General features: G+C 44.2%; 1 protein-coding gene across 5 annotated transcripts in view; it reads left to right on the top strand.

Annotated features, from left to right (window-relative positions):
• Positions 1-538: 538 nt before the first annotated feature.
• The window catches only part of carmil3 (capping protein regulator and myosin 1 linker 3), a 94,500-nt gene continuing 76,847 nt past the window's right edge, over positions 539-18,191 (top strand). For 4 of the 5 annotated variants that reach the window (XM_035171408.2, XM_035171407.2, XM_035171409.2 and 1 more), the window contains exons 1-3: positions 539-824; positions 6,186-6,280; positions 17,285-17,335. In XM_035171408.2, coding sequence (XP_035027299.2) covers positions 767-824; positions 6,186-6,280; positions 17,285-17,335 — 204 coding nt within the window. In that variant the 5' untranslated portion in view covers positions 539-766. The remainder of the gene's footprint in view (positions 825-6,185; positions 6,281-17,284; positions 17,336-18,191) is intronic. The other variant, XM_047342123.1, reaches the window with a different exon arrangement.

The following is an 18,191-nucleotide window of genomic DNA, read 5'->3' as shown; positions in this document are numbered from 1 at the left end:
GCAAAAAAAATCTGCATATATTGTGATTATTGATGTGTTGTTGAACTCGAGCAAAAATAAATCCCTCACATCTTCGTTTCACACGATCATTTATCTTAGCAACACGATTCAGTGTCTATTGGATTTTGACTCACGGCTGCATGTTCAAAACTAAAACATCTGACAATGTCACTTCGAGACTTTGCAAAACTGTGAGTGACATTTTTCCCTTTTTTACTTGACATTTTCGAGCTCCAGATTGAAATGTTATCCAAGTTAGAAAATAATCACTTTATATAAACCATGTCACAATTTGTTTCCATGCTGGGCCAGGCCAATAATCAGAAAATGACAGCAAGGTACCGGACATGTGCCATTTGGACCCCTTCTGGGTCATGGGCCCCACCCATCACTCTTTTTCAATGTCAGCCCCTGTCATGTGCTCGACCAGACACAGTGATCGCAAATGAGGTTCAATGAACACAGTCTCTAACTCTTCCTATAAACTCTACCTCCCATCACCCCCTCTCTCTATCTCTCTCCCTCCCTCTCTCTCTCTCTCATGTGGCTCAGTGAAGTACTCAGAGAGAGAGACTCCCCTCGGCTCCTGTCAGTGCGCACCACACACAGCTCTGTACAGGCTGTTGCTGCGGCCGGAGCACCTGCATGAACGGAGGACGGAACAAAGACAAAGACAAGTGGAAAGGTCGGAGGGGACATTAGTGAGCAGAGGACATCGGAGAGGATCAGAAGGAGAAGGGGGCTGGACCGGCGGGAGGAGCGCACCATGGCCGCAAAGGAGAGCTCATCGGCGGGCTTCGTCAGCGTCAGCCGGGAAATGACAGGTGAGCCCGGACTGGAGGGAGACTTTTTCTGGGTTGGGGGGGGGGTCCAGAAAGTGTGTCTGGATCTTTCTGTGCGTAGTTCCCTGACAGGACAGGAGGAGACAGGTCTGCGTAAAGACGCGCTCGGTTAGTCTGTCCCCACTGCTCTTTTTAACTCCCATCAAGGCTTTGACTGTTTTAGAAACCCGCAGGAAACGTGTCCACGGGCTGAAATCAAGAGTCTGGACTGAGGACTGTGACACGATGATGCGCCGGGAAGTGTGTGGAGCACATGGGTCCTGCGGTGATGTCCCAGGTCCATATGCTTTCTGTGTTTCTGGAGAGTTTACACTTGTGCAGCACTGGTGCGCGTTCACCGGGAGTTTTCACCTCTCTCTCTCTCTTCTCTTCGTGCGTGTGTGTGCGTGGGAGTTATCGTGCGACTGGGAGCGCTTTGCGTGCAGCGAGGCAGCATGCGTTCAGCTGAGCCTCTCTGTGCTCTATATTGGACACATACACACACATACACACACACACACACAACGGCCTCAGAGGACGTTACATTGATATCCTCGGGTCTTACTTAGTTTTGACTTGCCTCCTCACCCTTAACTTAACCTGAACTTAAAACTAACCTGAACCATAGTTACTACTTGCCTAACCTTCACAGTCTCATGAACCTAAACCTGAGCTTGACCTATCCTGAAAACATGTCTTCACCTTTTTAAAGATGTTTGTCCCCACATAAAAGACAAGTGAGATGGTGGCAACAGATTCAGGTCCCCACAACGTGACACCTGGACACCCCCACACAGCTACAGAGACATTAGGACTGTGGAGGAGGTGTACTGGTCCAGACAATCTCAGTGTTTATGCCAGCAATGGTCTTAAAGAGGTAGCAAAGACGAGTATACACACGCACATGCACACGCACACACTGACACCAACATGTTTGGATGTTAAGGTGTTTAAGAAGTTGTGTCTCTCACGGCTAATTACCCTGACGCGGTGAGTTAAATCCCGCTGTTTACCAGCTCAACCTGGTCAAGCCCCTTCTGTCTGGCCTGGTGATAAGAGCCAGGCTGCATAAGGCCATTAACACACCTGCCCTGGGAAGGATAAAGTGGGGGAGGTGGTGTTCCATGGGGGGGGGCATTGAGTGCACAGATCCATCTCGGTGTCAAGAGGTCGTTGGGATATGAGTGGGAACTGAGGATGAGCAGAAGGAAAAGGGACTTATCCATCCGTGGTGCTTCGTCTTCCCTCCACCCACACCTCCTGCCTCTCTCACACCCCCTTGGGAGCAGATGCCGAGGTCACACCAGCGGCCCTTTTGGGGGGGGCTTCAGTGTGTTAAAAGGTTTAAGCGATTGGATCTTGCCCAGCTTAACGTCAGTAACTCTCTGTGCATCTTCGGCTGATCCCTCCGATTGGTGATCCCCCACCGCCCCCCAGCACCACCTTACTACCATCCCTGCCTCGGCCTCCCTGCAGCTGGTGCTGCTCGCTCAAGTGTGAGAGCCAACTTCAAGGTTGTTGCTGGAGGATGTGGAAAGTGAGACACATGAGTGTGCAGCAGTGTGAGAGTTGGGGCGACTGACACAACGGAGCGGCGTGACACAGTATGACGCACTGTATCTCCATCTGGTGGGCTCCACGAGTGCATATTTAGTACGGGTGGCCCCGCTTGGGACTGTGAAATATCGCACACAGCTCGCAGGCATATGTGTGTGTTTGCAGTCAGGGAGGTATAGGGGGACGTTGTGTCTGTGAATAGCAGGTTGTATTGTTATGGAGGAGATGTAAATGGAGGAGGCCTCTTGAACGGTTCAGTGAGCTTCAACAGGGTCGCCTGGCATGATGGAGCAGAGTCCCCCAAAGACTGCATCTCTGGATCTTGTGTTTTGCTCCTTTTGAGATGAGCTCGGCTGTTTTTTTTCTTCTTTCTCTGAGGCTAAAAATAGCCCAGTTATGAGTCCTCTTCAGTTAGAGGGTGTGTGTGTGTGTGTGTGTGTGTGTGTGTGTGTGTGTGTGTGTGTGTGTGTGTGTGTGTGTGTGTGTGTGTGTGTGTGTGTGTGTGTGTGTGTGTGTGTGTGTGTGTGTGTGTGTGTGTGTGTGTGTGTGTGTGTGTGTGTGTGTGTGTGTGTGTGTGTGTGTGTGCGCGCCTGCCTGTCCTCGTCTTTGTGTCTTTGTAGCTGTCTCTGTGAATGTTCCCCCCTGTGTGGCTGATGTAAGGAGTAATTCACCGGTCTCTCTCCTAAGATGCTGACAGCATCATCAGCTCCAACATGGAGACATTACATTGGTGTGGGCACAGTTTCTGATTCACGGCTTCATTCAAACGGAACAGAATCTAAGATCTCAAACAAAAGCTCCAGGATACCAGAGTCACTTATGTGTTTCTGTTGAAAAAGTGTCACCTGCTGGTGTGCTAAATATTTGATGCCTTACACACTGTCCACACTAATGCAGATATTTTGCTAAACAGACTTTCCCCTCTGTGTTTTGGCCTCTCATCCACACCCTAACTGCTTTTAATCACTAAAATGCTAATTTTTACAAACGCCTTCCACATTGCAGATTACATTTTTTGAAAAAAAATTGTCACAGCTGACTTCACACATGTCACACTGTTACTTTGTGAGGATGTGCCAGAAACATCAACAACAATGTACCAGTTTCTCTACGCTAGGTTAGCACTACTAGGTCTAATTACAAGTTTACAGCTAAATTTAGCGTAACTGCACCGCATTAATGGCATTCACAAACTTCACCTCGCCCGATATTACAAAGTTCACTGTGCATGCTCACAATGTTTTTTCTCTGGTATTTGATGGACCATTGATGTAGACTTTATCCCCACCTACTGGCCTGGCATGCTTGTTTGAGCGTTAGTTTTGTAGTTGTTTTTCTGTTCCTGTCTAAAGGAAATAATTTGTGAATGAAGAAAAACCCTCAGTTAAAAAAAAAATTTAGGGTAAAATATCACCTACAGTGTCGACCAGGCCTAAATGCTCTGTGATGTAGAGCTAACTTTACTAATGAAGGTCATGGTAGTAGCACACCACCACAGTCCTCCAGAACTGCTTCATCTCCTTGGTATTGATTCTTTTAAGTCTCTGTAGCTCTACTGGAGGGATGAACTCTGCTCTTGGTCGACAAAACGATCTGAACTCAAGGTCCACTTTCTCACTTTTGACCAGGTCTGCGACTAACCATCGTATTCCTATCCTATTGATAGCACTTTAGCAGTTACTCTACGGTCTCCCACTGCACTGAAGATCAGTGTTGTTCCTCAGTAGGAAGTCGCTTCAGACACTAAACACATTTAAAACAAAAGTTTTACTCCTGAATAAAATGTCAGAAAATAGTGAAGAACTCATAATGCTGTGAGCATGATAATCCAACCATTCAGTTTACTTTTTGTTTCAGCCAATAAAATAAGCACATCGGTGTAGTTCTGGCATCTTTGCTTAAAAAGTACTTAAACAACAAATATGTTATCTGAAGAGTTGGAGAGTTGATGTATGGTGTGTTGTCACATGATCTTTGTCGGCAGCTGAACTCTTTGTCATGTAACTGCAGACTTACAGTATCTTCTTAAAATATACTTTTGTGCTTGATATTGTTTGAGTCTTTGATCACCTTTAGTTGTGACCTTATTCAGGTTTTTAATTATTATTGTTATAATATTACTTATTGTGAGTTATGTCGATCCCTTTAGAGGGCTTGGAGTCCGTGGAGTTTGACACTTCAATCTTGATCATCAATCAGATGATGAAGATTCTGTTTAAAGCTCCAGAAGGAATAATTCTTAGATCTTGATGGAGATTATTTCATCTGCTGCTGTTGTCAAGGTCAAGAATAAATTGTCAAGGTGACCTCTTGGTGCTTTGATGATGTTGATGGAGATCGCTGATTAATATGCTGCTCTAATACATTTCCATGCTTAACTGCATAACATCTGTTATCTTTGTCAATATTAAATTCCTTGTTTCTGCTGTCACAGCAGCTGATCCTTGGTCTTATGTTGCATTATTACCTTCACCAAGGTTACGGTTATGTTTTCATTGCTGTTTGTTTGTACCTCTGTCTGTAAGTAGGATTATGAAAAACCTCCTGAACATATGCCACTGAAACTTGGTGGAAGGATGGGGTATAGGCCAAGGAAGAACCATCAACCTTTTGGAGCAGATTCAATTATGGGGGTGGATCCAGGATTTTCTTTCTCACTCGTTGTTAGATTTTTCAAAATGTCAGTGAATATTTCAAGAAGTAAGGCAGAGATACTGATGAACTGATATGTATGAGTGTGTTGACTTTGGTGCAGCTTTAAGGGAACTGTTGGGCCTTGGTGGAGGTGTGCGCGCCACTGACTGCTAGTTTATAAAAGATTCCAGTAATTTCTACATAGTGCGGAATTAGTTTGGGAAAGAGATTTTAGGTCTGGGAGAAATTGGGTCATTGGGAAGCTTCTCTGTGTCAGAAAAGAGATTTATTTGAGGGCAGCATGGTTTGGTGGATAACACTGTTGCCTCCCAGCAAGAAGGTTTGAATCCCAGGTTCAGGTGGGGCCTTTCTGTGTGGAGTTTGCATGCTCTCCTCATGTCTGCATGGTTTCTCTCCGGGTTCTCTGGCTTCCGCCCACAGTGCAAAGACAAACGGTTTTGTGTTAGGGTTAAATGAAAACTCTAAATTGACCGTATAGGTGAGAATTGTTGTTTGTCTCTACGTTGGCCCTGTCCAGGGTGTACCCCACCACTCGCCCAATGTCAGCTAGCTCCGGCTCCGCCCAGGACCCTCAAGAGGATCAGCGGTATATAGATGAAGGATGGATATTTATGAGTGAAAATCTGTATCACAAGAAGGATGTTTGCATTGGCGGATCCCTAATTTTCATATTTATCCCACATTTTCATGTATAGTATCAAGAGGATGCTGGATGAGTCTTGGAGCAGATGCTTTAGTCGGGGAATGAGGCATGATGCACATTAAAAACTCTGTCTGCCGCAGTCACATTCGGTGTTTCCACTTTTACTGTTGCACTGGGTCACCTCTTGTGTCTTATTAGCTAATATTTGTTGGCAGTCTCTTTTCACAGTTGTCATTAAATAGCTCCAATGCTGTTTTCAGTGAGTTGTATACAGGTAACAAAGTTTGTATGAGTAGATAAAATTGCTCCATCTCTTACGTATCTCCACTCATTTACTGTCCTTTCTCCTTTCATTAGCCAACCAGCTATATATTCAAATATATGGATGCTTATTACTGTGCATCTGAGTGCATATCAGGGCAGCACTTTTCCTTCTGTTATGTGTTTACATAATATAATGAGCTCTCCTGTTTTTATCCTCCTCTTTTTTTTTCTGCTCCTCTCTCCAGAGAGCATCAAGAAGGTGCTGGACAAGCAAGCCGCTAAGTTCGTCCGAGCCATCAAGCAGGACACCAGGAGCGGCAAATCCGAGGACAGGATTCTGGTGAGAGACGCCGAGCAACACCCTCACACCAAGCCTAGTCAACCCCCCCACCACTCCGCCGCCACACCGGGGCGACCTGAAAGAGATGTTCTTGTAGTTAAGAGGGAGCGTCTTAATGGGCGAGGTGTGTTGAATATGGAACAGAGCGGCGCCGGCTCGTTAACGGACGAAATGTAAATCGATGGGAGTTAATTGCGACAGATTGGAAGAGGCACGAGAAGTCACAGATTACACATCCTGAGACGCACAGCAGATGCGTTGAAAATCAGGTTTGAGACAGATGCTGCCTAAGCAGAGTGAAGTGGACACCATGCCATGGCCTACTGAGTCCGTCCTCAGAGTTTATTAGATGTGGCAGGATGGCCTTAATGCCCCAAGCAAGAGGGTGTGTGTGTGTTACCCTTACATGCAGAGCCATCCTTTATTTATTTATTTCTCAGCGTGTGTGTGTGTGTGTGTGTGTGTTTGTGCGTGCGTGCATGCCAGAGGGTGTGTGGGCAGCCTGCGATGTTTTCAAGGCCAACGCCACCGCCACCGCTGTTATTGGGAAATTGACAATTAGTCAACCACATTGGTGACTGATCAGATAGTCGTGCGCGCAGTTGCCGTGCGCCAGAGCCAGCTCATTTCCTCCTCTGAAGACACACACCAAAAAAAAGGACAAGCTGATAAGCGGATCAAAACTATTAATCTGCACTTCTCTGCAGTTCTCCGCTATTCTTCCCCCCCTCGTCTCCTCCCTTCTTCCATCTATCTCCATCATTACCGCACCTCCCCTCTATTTTTGTCGTCCCCTCTCTTTGTGTCCTCCCTCCCTCCCCTCCTTATCTGTCCATCTCGATTATTCTCCTCCCCGTCACCACCCTCCTCCCCCACACCCACCAGCCAGCCGCCTCTCACTTTTCCTCCGTCTCTTCCCTTTTGTGCCCTTCCCTCCATCTTTACTCAAACCTGTAAAAGGTTATTGAGCTCCTCTTTCCATCAGAGGCAATTCAATTAGGTCTCTGCCTTATGAGAGTTTTTTTTTTTTTACTATCCAAATGGGCCTTGGCTGCTGCTGCTTCCACAGCTCCAAATTCTTTCAAAGAAAGGGAGAGCGAGGGAGCGTAGGGAGAGAGGGAGAGAGAGGGAGAGAGATGGATGTAGGCATTCATTCTTGCACGTTAGCAAGGTCCTCCCCCTCTAAAAGGCAATCTTTTCACTCTCATGGATAAATTTGCTTGGATGTATGAATGGTGAACAGAGAGAGTTTGTAAATAGACCGTTTGTTTCAGTCTCTCTGGGCATTGTGCACAAAATATTCACGTTCTTGAAAATGTCGTACATGGCAGTTAGAGGAAGTGGACTGTTTTGAGCATTGCTTTCTAATATGAAGCTGAAAATAATTTTTCCAAGCCCGAAGGCGAGGCGTTCTCTTACCTTTATCCTCCCTTTCATGTGGATCTCCCCCCTTCACGGCTGGGGTAGATTTAGCAGGTCAAATCAGTGCAGGATTATAGCTTTCATTTCTTTTCCACTGCTTTAAGTTTGCTGAAAGAAGAGTTTTTAAAAATGCTTTGTATCAAGTTTATATTTACTGCTCGGGGGCATATATCAGCTGAAACCCGATTGGACCCTGAAGTGCCCCTGTCCCGTCGGTGGTCTTTTTTATTTTCCTTTTTTTTTTAAACTTGTCACTTTCTAACAATAACGATGACAATTTGTTTACATTTTTTATTTTCTAAGCTTTCTTGAAGTACACAATATTCACGTGCTGAAACGAGGAATAACTTAAAAAATATATTCAATGATCTGTGGCTTTGCTCAAAGCTATAGATCTAACAGTAAACAAGGAATGACTTGCATGTGCACCATAGTGAATTAAGTATTATGCATTGATGTTGGACATGTAATTGGCCCCTCTCTGTAAATTGTGGCCCCTGATTTAGAAAAATGCGTTCCCCGTTACTGCTCCATCTACGAAAGTCTTTGTTCTACATCTTGCTCTTTCTTTGTTTCCCCGTTTTTTCCCCTGGAGACACTGCTGTCTGTCTGTGTTGAATGTACCAGCCATCATGCCGCAACACACACAAGCATGCACACACACACATGCTGCGTTGTCTCCCTCCACGACCCATCGCAGACAGACCCAGGGAGGGCTCAGCATGACATCCAAACGCCACCCAGGGCAATGCGCTGGAGAGCATCAACACGCATGTTTCTCCCATGGGTGTGCGCGCACACACACACACACACACACACACACACACACACACACACACACACACGCTGTTTGTCATGTGCAGGGGGCATCTACTCAGAAACACATGGTTCAGTGCATCAAAACTTGCTCACATACACACACTTCCGGCCGTTATTAGATCAGCCCATCTGAAGATTAGAGCCAAGTCAGGAAACAAATCTTCAAAGACGGAGACGGGGGTGATGGTGTTGGTGGGGTACAGTGGGGAGGGGAGGGGGTGTTGGCAGAGGAGGGGAGGGCATCCCACTAGAGGAAAGGGAATAGACAGGGTGGGGGTGTGATGTGGTGTGATGCCCTAGTTAGCGATTAGGCTCTTCCGCCACTTATTTTTCCTGATCGGCCGATCCGTTTTCTCCTTTGTTGACTTCCTTCGCCTTCTACCTAATGATGGGGCCTATTACTGGCTGAGATCTGCCGCTGTCTGACAGTCCCGAGCACACTTGGGCACTCGCTTATTCCCACTTAGTTTCTGCAGAGGTCCCGCTCGTGAGAACTCCAGCGGGACTGAGGTTTGAGGTCATGTTTAGGGCCATTACTTACAAAGATGTGGCTGCGATCGTGTGCGTATACTTAGGGGGGTGGTTACAGCACGGATGATATTTAGGAAGTTGGTGTAAGGAATATATATATATATATATAATGATGATTTATGGTCAGCAGTCCCTTTTTTAAAGTTGCTTTTTTCCACAGAAAATAATCCATGCATAAAACTCAATACTCACTTAATATTATACCTAAAATTCCCTTCTTCTTTCTTATTGCTATGACACTGTTGCTGCTTCTATCTACTCTGTACAGTCTTCTGTTTTCTTCTCAGAGATCTGCTTTATCTTTACCTATGGGTTTACAGAATTAACAGACTGTGAAGCCTCCCGGGACAAACTAAATACAAATACTGTAAAAAAAACAATTCATAGATTTGAAATTCAATTTGATAACAGACCATTTTCGGTCTGAATGAATATCCTATAGTATCTGACTTGTTTGTGGTCACCATTGTATTGAATCTTCAATATCTTTCTTTGAGATTCATTTCTTTAAAATTGGACATCTAATTCCCCTTTACTGAGTTTTCTGCAGTTGTTATTTTTCCATGTCTACCTTTTTGTTTTCAAGCTTCTATATTTCTTGTTTTTAACCTCATCCTCATGAATTATCATTTTCAATCTTCTCTCTGGGCCTCTGTGTCTTCCTTTGGTTATTGAATTTTTATCAGTCTTTGTGTTGTTAAATTGTGTTTGTTCTTCAGTGCTCTGTCTAGTGTAAACTACATCACTGACTTGTGGTTAAGTGATTTGTCCCGACACGGAGGTGACTCACTGCTGGTAAATGGATTTGTACAGATGTATAATATGTTCAGTGGATTGGGAGTGGGAGCTCTCCAATCCGTCTCTACAAACAGAGGTTTAAGGACCAGCTGGGATGCTCTCATGAAGATATGTTACTGGTTGCATTGTGGGAAATGTAGGAGGTTTTGGAGGTCATCTGATGTGTGAGACTAAGGGGGTTTTCACACCTTTGTTTGGTCTGGAACTTCAGACTTTTCAGTTTGGTAAAGTAACTGGTGTGAAAGGGGCCTCAGACCATGGCCAGGACTAACAGACCATAAAGATGGTCTCAGTTTCAGTCAAGTGCTTTCACACTGCAGATAATTCAGACTTTCGAACTGTTTGCAAGAAGTTGAGACAGCATTGAACAATAGAAGAAGAAAAAAAGCGGATAGTAGAATTGCTTGTAGCCTCTGATCATGTTTAATGACGAGGTCGTTCATTTTAGTGGTAGTAAAACCTCGATCGACAAAGTGATGCGCTTCATTAATTTTCAACATTCAAATGGAAAGACTACTTATTTAATGCACTTAAAAACGTAGCAAATTCAATAGAACACATGTCCGTCTGCAAACCAATCAATGGTAAGTATAGTTAGATGCAGCCCCCAGATGATAACGACAGGACAAATGTCATAGAAAAGTTTCAGCGCACTCCCGATAATACATTTTAAACCAAAACAAACCAGATCAAATTTAAACAATGTAACAAAGACCTGAACCTGGGTTTGGATCATTGCACGTCCACGTATGAAAACGCCCTAAAAGTCGTGTTCTTTTGTTTGATGCAGGACCCGAAAAAAGGGGTCACACACCTGAATGGTGGTGAGATGATCAACAATTCAGGTCTCGATTTTTCTCGAATATTTGCTTTTAGTTTTGTGAGTTACTCGATTCATGTTCCCTGGACTCTGTGGAAAACATGGATTATCCTGGTGAAGTAAATTGAATTGAAATTGAACTGTTCCGCTGTAGCGCAGCAGCAGCCCTAATATTCTAAATGTAGTTGGACACCAGACAGGAGAATAAAAACATTCCTCAACCTGTCACTTTAAAAAATATTAATAAAATACCTTTTTTAAAAAAAAAATGTATCTGTCAGCCTAAACTGGTTTCTTGACTTCTACTTGGAAACATTTTTTTAATACACACAGCTAAACTTTTTAATATTTGAGAAAAAAGACTGTTTGACTAACCTTCTTCCTGCATTTAATTTGTTGCTCCCGCCCCAGACACATCTGACCAATGAATGAACATTGAGTGATGTGATCTGTAGTGATGTATTTGTTTCAACTGCATAAATACAGATTTCGTCATTCATCAGTATATTATTCAGACCAAAGACTGTATATAAAGATGGATGAAACAACTCCACTTCCTCATGTGCAGCCATCTTGCAATTTTGACGTAATTTGGAGACAAACGGAGCTGCGGTGTTGAGGTCCCAACAGTACTCGTGCTTGACCAATCGTGAGTTGGTCACAGTTTTCAGTCATGGCGTCCAAACTTAAAATTAACACTTGAACATACAAAAGTGTGATTTTAAAAACAACCTAAGATGAGAGAAGCCATCTTTAAGAAAAAAAATTTGACATGTATTTTGGCTTTTTAGTTTGGTTCATGTCCCATGTGCTAACATAGAGGAACAGACAAGGTTTATGACCTTTATTGCAGCCAGCCACTCGATGGCTATGAAGGGGATTTGGCTTCTCCTTCCGGGGTCGGACATTTTCATATACAGTCTCTGATACAGCCACTTTAGTTTTATTGGTTTGGACACAGATTCCATTGACCCCAAGGTCAAATTCAACCCTTTGCAATTCTTAAAGTATTAATCTTAATCAATTTGTAACCATTGAATCAATGTATATATTGTAATTCACTTGCTCACTGTGTTATCATTCCCTCATCTCACTTAATCTGATTCAACTAACGATTTGGCTCTAATACCTTTTTGACACCAGAGAGCTGACTGAACCTCTTCAATTCGTTGGTGCAGAGAGCAGTGCAGCTGCCAAGCAACGCGTCTTTTTCAGAACAGACAGACGGGAAGATTTCCAAAGGCTCTTTTATTGGCGTCTATGACTTCATCATCATCACTGCTCAATGAATCCAGATAGAAGTCATTTGTGACGAAGAATGGTGTTGACTCCCAGGCCAAGGACCCAGTCTATATCCAAGCCTGGGATTTTTTCGCTCCGCTACGGAGGATGTTGTTTTGGTGTGTTTGTTTGTCTGTAAGCAAGATTTGAAAAGATTTCCATGTAACTTGGTGGAAGGATGTTGAAGGTCAGGGGAAGAGCCTATACATTTTTTTGTAAAAATCCAGAATTTAGTTGTTCCACTTTCTTTTAAAATTGCATGACTCCCAGATTTACTAAGAAATAATTCATGGCTCTTGATTTAAAAAAAAAAAAATCAATGTGTGTGAAATCAGGTGCAGCTTGGCCTTTGTGGAGATGTGCACTCAACTGTGTGCCATTGTAGTTTGTTGGTGGGTTTGTATGTTTGCTAGATTACTCAAAAACTTTGGAAGGATTACCACAAACCTTGGTGGAAGGATGCATTGTCACTTTCTTTACGCTGCAAAAGTTTGGTGACTGAGTGCCATTCTAGTGGTTTGTGTTTGGACCTGCAGGACGGTGACTAGATGACCACTGAGGCTAAATCTGAGCCAAGGATGAATCCAGTTTTGAACCACTTATCCCTCAAGCTACAAAAACAAAAAATGTATTGCGGCAAACAAAGTCCGACAGCAAGAGGCACTCGCTGGATTACATAATCAACCTAAACATTTTAAGTGGTGAAACGGGGCATTGCTTCCGGCTGAGATGACACTTTTGTTGCAGAGAGACTCAGACTGTGCATCGAACTGTGAAAGAAAGCACAGTACAAAGCAGCAAAGCAGAGACAACTCCATGCTAGCGGCACAATCTTGTATTCTCTCAGTCTCCCAACAACACTTCAAATTTTTTTTGTGTTTGTAATATGCTTGCATAATGGAGAACATTACCGCTGCATCATCCGCAGTTTTCTATTCATGGTTTTTCCCTCGGAGATACTTGCCGTGGAGTAATTTTCTCTGCAAGTATCCAGGATTTACCATTTGATGGCACGTGGCGAGAGCTCTGCGCTGTAATTAGGACTCTGCTTTCTTTTGATTATCGTAACACATGTTGGTAGCCTATGGCGGAGAGACTGAAATGTGACGGCTGACCTTCTCTTTCTTTCCCGTGAGATGCAGAGAAAGTGTGAATTAGTGTTTTCAAAGGCTACTCAAAGTGTCTGCGTCTGTTTTATCTTTTCATCCTATTCATTTCCTTTCTCTCCTTGCCTCTGTCTCCCTCTCTCTCTCTCTCTCTTCTCGTCTCCCTGCATCACCCCACCTCTCTGTTTCTCCCTCTCGCCTCATCCACTTGGCCTCTCCCACCCCCGCTGTTCATCTCTGTCTCATCCCACATTCTCACATGTGCTCACATTTAATATTTTCCCCTCACCCTATTTTTTTTTTTTATCCTCTCAGCCAATTCCCCCACTCCCCTCCACTCTTCCTCTACATCTCCACACTCATTTCTTACTCCCATCTATAGCACAACCCCATGACCCCTTCCCATTATCACTCTTCCCCCTTCCTTTGCTTTCTCTTTATTAGCGGTCCTTTTGGTTTCAGAGTGCTTGCTTGCCTTCTCTTTGATTTAGGAGCATTGGACTGGTTGGATTTTACGAGATCGTTTTTTTTTTAGCTTTGCGTGTCTTTCCTCTCATGTAGCTCCATCTCTCTGCGACTCTGTTTCGGCCACTCTAAAGTCCACTTATGAAGCACGACCTGGGGCATCTATGCTTTCAAACCCCCTGTCACTTCCCACACACACACACACAGACACACAGACAGACACGCACACATGCACGTAAGCTGACATTGAGTGATGGCAGGGTTGTGTTCTTATGATGCTGAGTATACTTGGTTCAGTGATGGTGGCTGACTATGTTGCGTGTGAGAGTGTAGTCCAAAGCCAGCTTAAAAAAACTATTGTGCATCATTGTGTGTGTGTGTGTGTGTGTGTGTGTGTGTGTGTGTGTGTGTGTGTGTGTGTGTGTGTGTGTGTGTGTGTGTGTGTGTGTGTGTGTGTGTGTGTGTGTGTGTGTGTGTGTGTGTGTGTGTGTGTGTGTGTGTGTGTGTGTGTGTGTGTGTGTGTGTGTGTGTGTGCGCGCGCTGTACCAGGATGCCCGACATGTGCAAATGTTGTATTGGAATGTTTCTGATTTTGCTGTGTGTGTGTGTATATGTTTTTAAAGGCCCTTGTGGGCGAGCCTGAAATACCAGGGGCAGCCAAATCTGGCACTGATCCTCAGCTTGTACCCTCTGAGGCAATGCTGCAACACACACACACACACACACACACACACACACACACACAGACACAGACCCAGCGACACACACAGAAGACCCAGCGACACACTTTGATTTGCACCATCTCGTTTGAAGTGCAAGACCCACAGCCTGACAGCTTATGATTAATATAAGCCCCCGCCCTCTGCCCTCTGGACTGCGTACGCATGCAGACACACACATCTAGAGAGAGATACATTTGTTGTTTTAGTGCACGTAGTATACGCACACTCCCTCTGCATGACACACACTCCCACCCTGCCCTCGCAGTCTGCTTCAGGGGCTGGCTGGCTGGCTCTTTGAACTTGTGCTTCTGACACTGCGCCATCACAACAAGGGCACCTCTGTTACCCCCCACCCTCGCCACCCAGCCATCCCATCATCTTCCCGTCTCAGTCCCTCTCTTCCTCCAGTTCCTCCTCTTCGCTCTTTGAGATCTTCACCTGCCGTGTCCTTGGCTTACCAGGTCAGGGAGGTTGACCATCTCATCTCAGAGGACTTCCTTGGCGGAAAACAATTTGCTCTTGTGGCTTTTAGGGTCTCCCATTGATCCGTGGTGAAATGGGGTTGCCAGAAGTCCACATTAGGGTAAAAAATTCTGGTTCTGGCTCATGAGGCTTGACTTCAGCTCTGATTTATCCAATTTATCCTTGAGCCTTGATGCTTCAGTAGGAAACTATTTCTTGTTTCCGGAGAAAACCAATAGATGTGTTATCTGTTTCATTTATTTGCACAGCTTGAGCCAGGACTGTCTGATACTTTCTAAGAGAGACGATAAACAATACTGTGAAAACTGTCCACCCAGTGAGTTCTACTCATTGACCGTATATAAAGATGGACGATGATGTGTCTCCACTTCTTCCCACTATCAAGAATTGAACCTAAAATATACCAAGATAAGATGATCCTTTATTATTGCCACAGTGGGGAGATCTGCAGTATCACAGCAGCAACACTCAAAAATAGGCGTCAGTAAGTAATAAGTAACATTCAATACTTAAGTGAAAGGAATATAAAATAATATAGAAAAGTTGCATTGTAACTGGAATAGATTGTGTTTTCAATTACTATAAATAATACATATTGGTGAATGAGATGGTGAGAATGTAGTCTGCTTTATTAATACCTGAAATAAGTCTAGCAGGCCATCAGTGTGTGTATAACAAGCAGAGTGTACTGGGTTGTGCACTCACCTATAGCTGCATATCACTATGATGATAAAATGCCCTTAAAATTACAGTGGAATACTGTGCAATTGACTTCACTCCAGGTATTTACTAAATCAAGTGCATTTAGGAAATAAACAATCTGGCCACCAGATGTGAAAATGAACTCTGTGTCTGTCTGAAGATTTGGCACCTTCCAGTTTAAAGCAAGGGGGGCTGCGTCGTGTCGCAATGGCTCAAACTTGATCTGTTACACCGCACATGATGAACAATATCCACTAGATTTTCCCTCTACCTCTGCACATACCCAGTCCCGAGTGGGCACAGCATAACTGTATGGAGTATTGATTGTCTCTCTAATGATGCCTCACTGCTCTGTAAATGATATATCAAGAGAGGAGAAACTCTACGCAAGAGGCCTTGTTCAGCATCAGAGGATGAAATCGGCAGCCTGCATTATTGATGCCTGTGTTTACATGACGATACCTTCTGTCAGGTTGCAAGGCTTTTGAAGGGAGAATATGATTCTGTCTTATTTTCTCACTGTGTACATCCCTCACACGCACCCTCCCCCCGTGTGCCTCCTGTACCCATCACACCTCCCCCACTCTTTTCTGGATTTATATGCCAGAGTTTGCAAACTTTGGAGTTGTGATTGGACTAACAATCTTCTCTGAAGCACCCTTTTTTCTTGGTGGGGGTATCGTTCTGTCTGCTCCTTCCCAGTCTCTTGTTTTCAGAGCTCTCCTCTCTGTGGGAGTCTGTTATGGATATCTGTGTAGTTAAGAAACAGGGCTGATCTGCGAGGCTAATTCTGCTGGGAAGTTGGTGAAGTATAGAGGACGGGAATGTGAAGACTTTATTTAATCTAGTGTCTCTGTCCTTCTATTGCCTCGTCCATCTCTCCCTCTTCCTCATTCTTTGTATGTTTCGTTTGCTTTCTTCCTCTCACCGCCACTCAGCGGGGCGCCATTAGCCATTCAGCGCAGAGAGGCCTTGAGGAATTGAAAGCGACAGAGCAGAAAAAGAATAGAAAAACTCCACCGGGAAAGGGAGACAGGGGAGTCGGGAGATGGGACGGGGAGGGAGCAGGGGTGAGGTGTTCAGGCAGGAGGGAAGCAGACAGGGCGCTGTGGCACACAGGGAGATGGAGGGATTAGGGATTAAGGAAGAGTATGGGGGGAAAATGAACAGATTTCCATGGAGATGAAGAGAGAAATCACAGGAATGACAGGGTGCAAGGGAGGGAATTATGGACACGTCAGGAGTGGAATCTGAAAGCCAGCTGAAAAAGAGCAGAGGGAAAGTGTGGGCATGATGTGGAGTAGGAGCTGGGGAGGGATGGTTATGCACAGTGCATGCATGGGGTATGCTAATTATGGATTTTTGAATTATGAATGAGATTAATTACACAGGCAGACGTGAATATATTCACGTTTTTTCTTCTCTTAATTTACCCAAGACACTTTTAAATGGTAATGTCTTTCTTTTGGCAAAAGCCCACCTCTCTTTTTTTGCTCTTCCCATCCTCTTTGTCCTCTTTATCCTCCTCCTCATCTGAGCATTAGTTTTCCTCGCTGACGCATTGAGGCATCTGTTGCATAAGTGCCACTTTGTTCCATCAACACAACTTAGCCGGATAAATCGGACGGTCACGTGACTCCCTATCTCGCTGTAATATTTCTTTCACACACGCATGCTATCATCATTAGCTTGCTAATGTCTAGAGTGCTTAGAATGACTTACGAGCCGTTCGGATGATACTCGTGGATGATTTGCTGTCTTTATGGGGTGTTTATGCCGTGCTATTTTTTGCTGCGATTTGCATTTTGCATTTCCTGCTCTGTGACAGAAAAATGAATGTGTTCTCTCCCCCCAGGTCCTGGCAACATGGAGACTGTATCTCTTTGCTGTCAAAGTGCCCACCAAGGTAAATTGTCTCCCCAGACTCTCAGAGGAATTTTCTGGCTTTCACTGGGCAGCTTTGATCTCGCTGTTAATTCACAGGAGACGTGACAAACAAGCAGCAGAGTTTTGGAGCAGAAGATAATGATGATGATGACTGTGCTGCTGATGTTTTAGAATGATAGGCATCTTGATAATGATTACAATGAAGACAATCATTTGGCAGGTGGCATAAAACTGTCTGTTTCAGGCAAAACTTTGTAGATTATCTTTCTTTGATGAGAGTTTGATGAGAAGATCCTGACCTTGGCTTTTATACTTTTTAGATAAATCAAACAAACAAGTTATGATGTGTTAATTATTGAGCATTGGAGTTGTTAGTAGGCATATTTATTTACTTAGGGGACAAAGCCAGGTTAGCCGTTTCCTGTGGTTCCCCTCTCTCTGTAAAGCTGAGCTATCTGGCTGCATGCTGCAACTGTGGCATCATTCTCCTCATGTAACTCTCACGAAATATATGCACATATTCTCCTGAAACTCTGCATTTCTGCAAAGGTAATTCAGCTTTATTTCAACTTGGGTCCTATTTTTGCCAATATCTGGACCCATCAGCAGATATAAAGTTATGCTTTTTCTAGGTGTATTGGGTTCGGCAACATTTTGAGTAATCGCCATTAACAGCTATCTGCATATAAATCAGATCAATTAAAAAGCACATTGCTGAACGGACTGTTTACCTGCAGGCAACCGAAGCCTGCTCAAAGGCAATTGGTCAAACTAGAAACCAGAAGGCTTCTGGCCCCAGAAATTTGATTCTGCATATTCAAATGCATGTTCATAGAAATTAGATTTTTGCCATACTTTTTGAAAGTCATGATGAA

The sequence above is a fragment of the Hippoglossus stenolepis genome, chromosome 11 (genome assembly GCF_022539355.2).
Source record: "Hippoglossus stenolepis isolate QCI-W04-F060 chromosome 11, HSTE1.2, whole genome shotgun sequence".
NCBI classification, from domain to species: domain Eukaryota; kingdom Metazoa; phylum Chordata; class Actinopteri; order Pleuronectiformes; family Pleuronectidae; genus Hippoglossus; species Hippoglossus stenolepis.
This window is presented reverse-complemented; position numbering and strand designations above follow the sequence as displayed.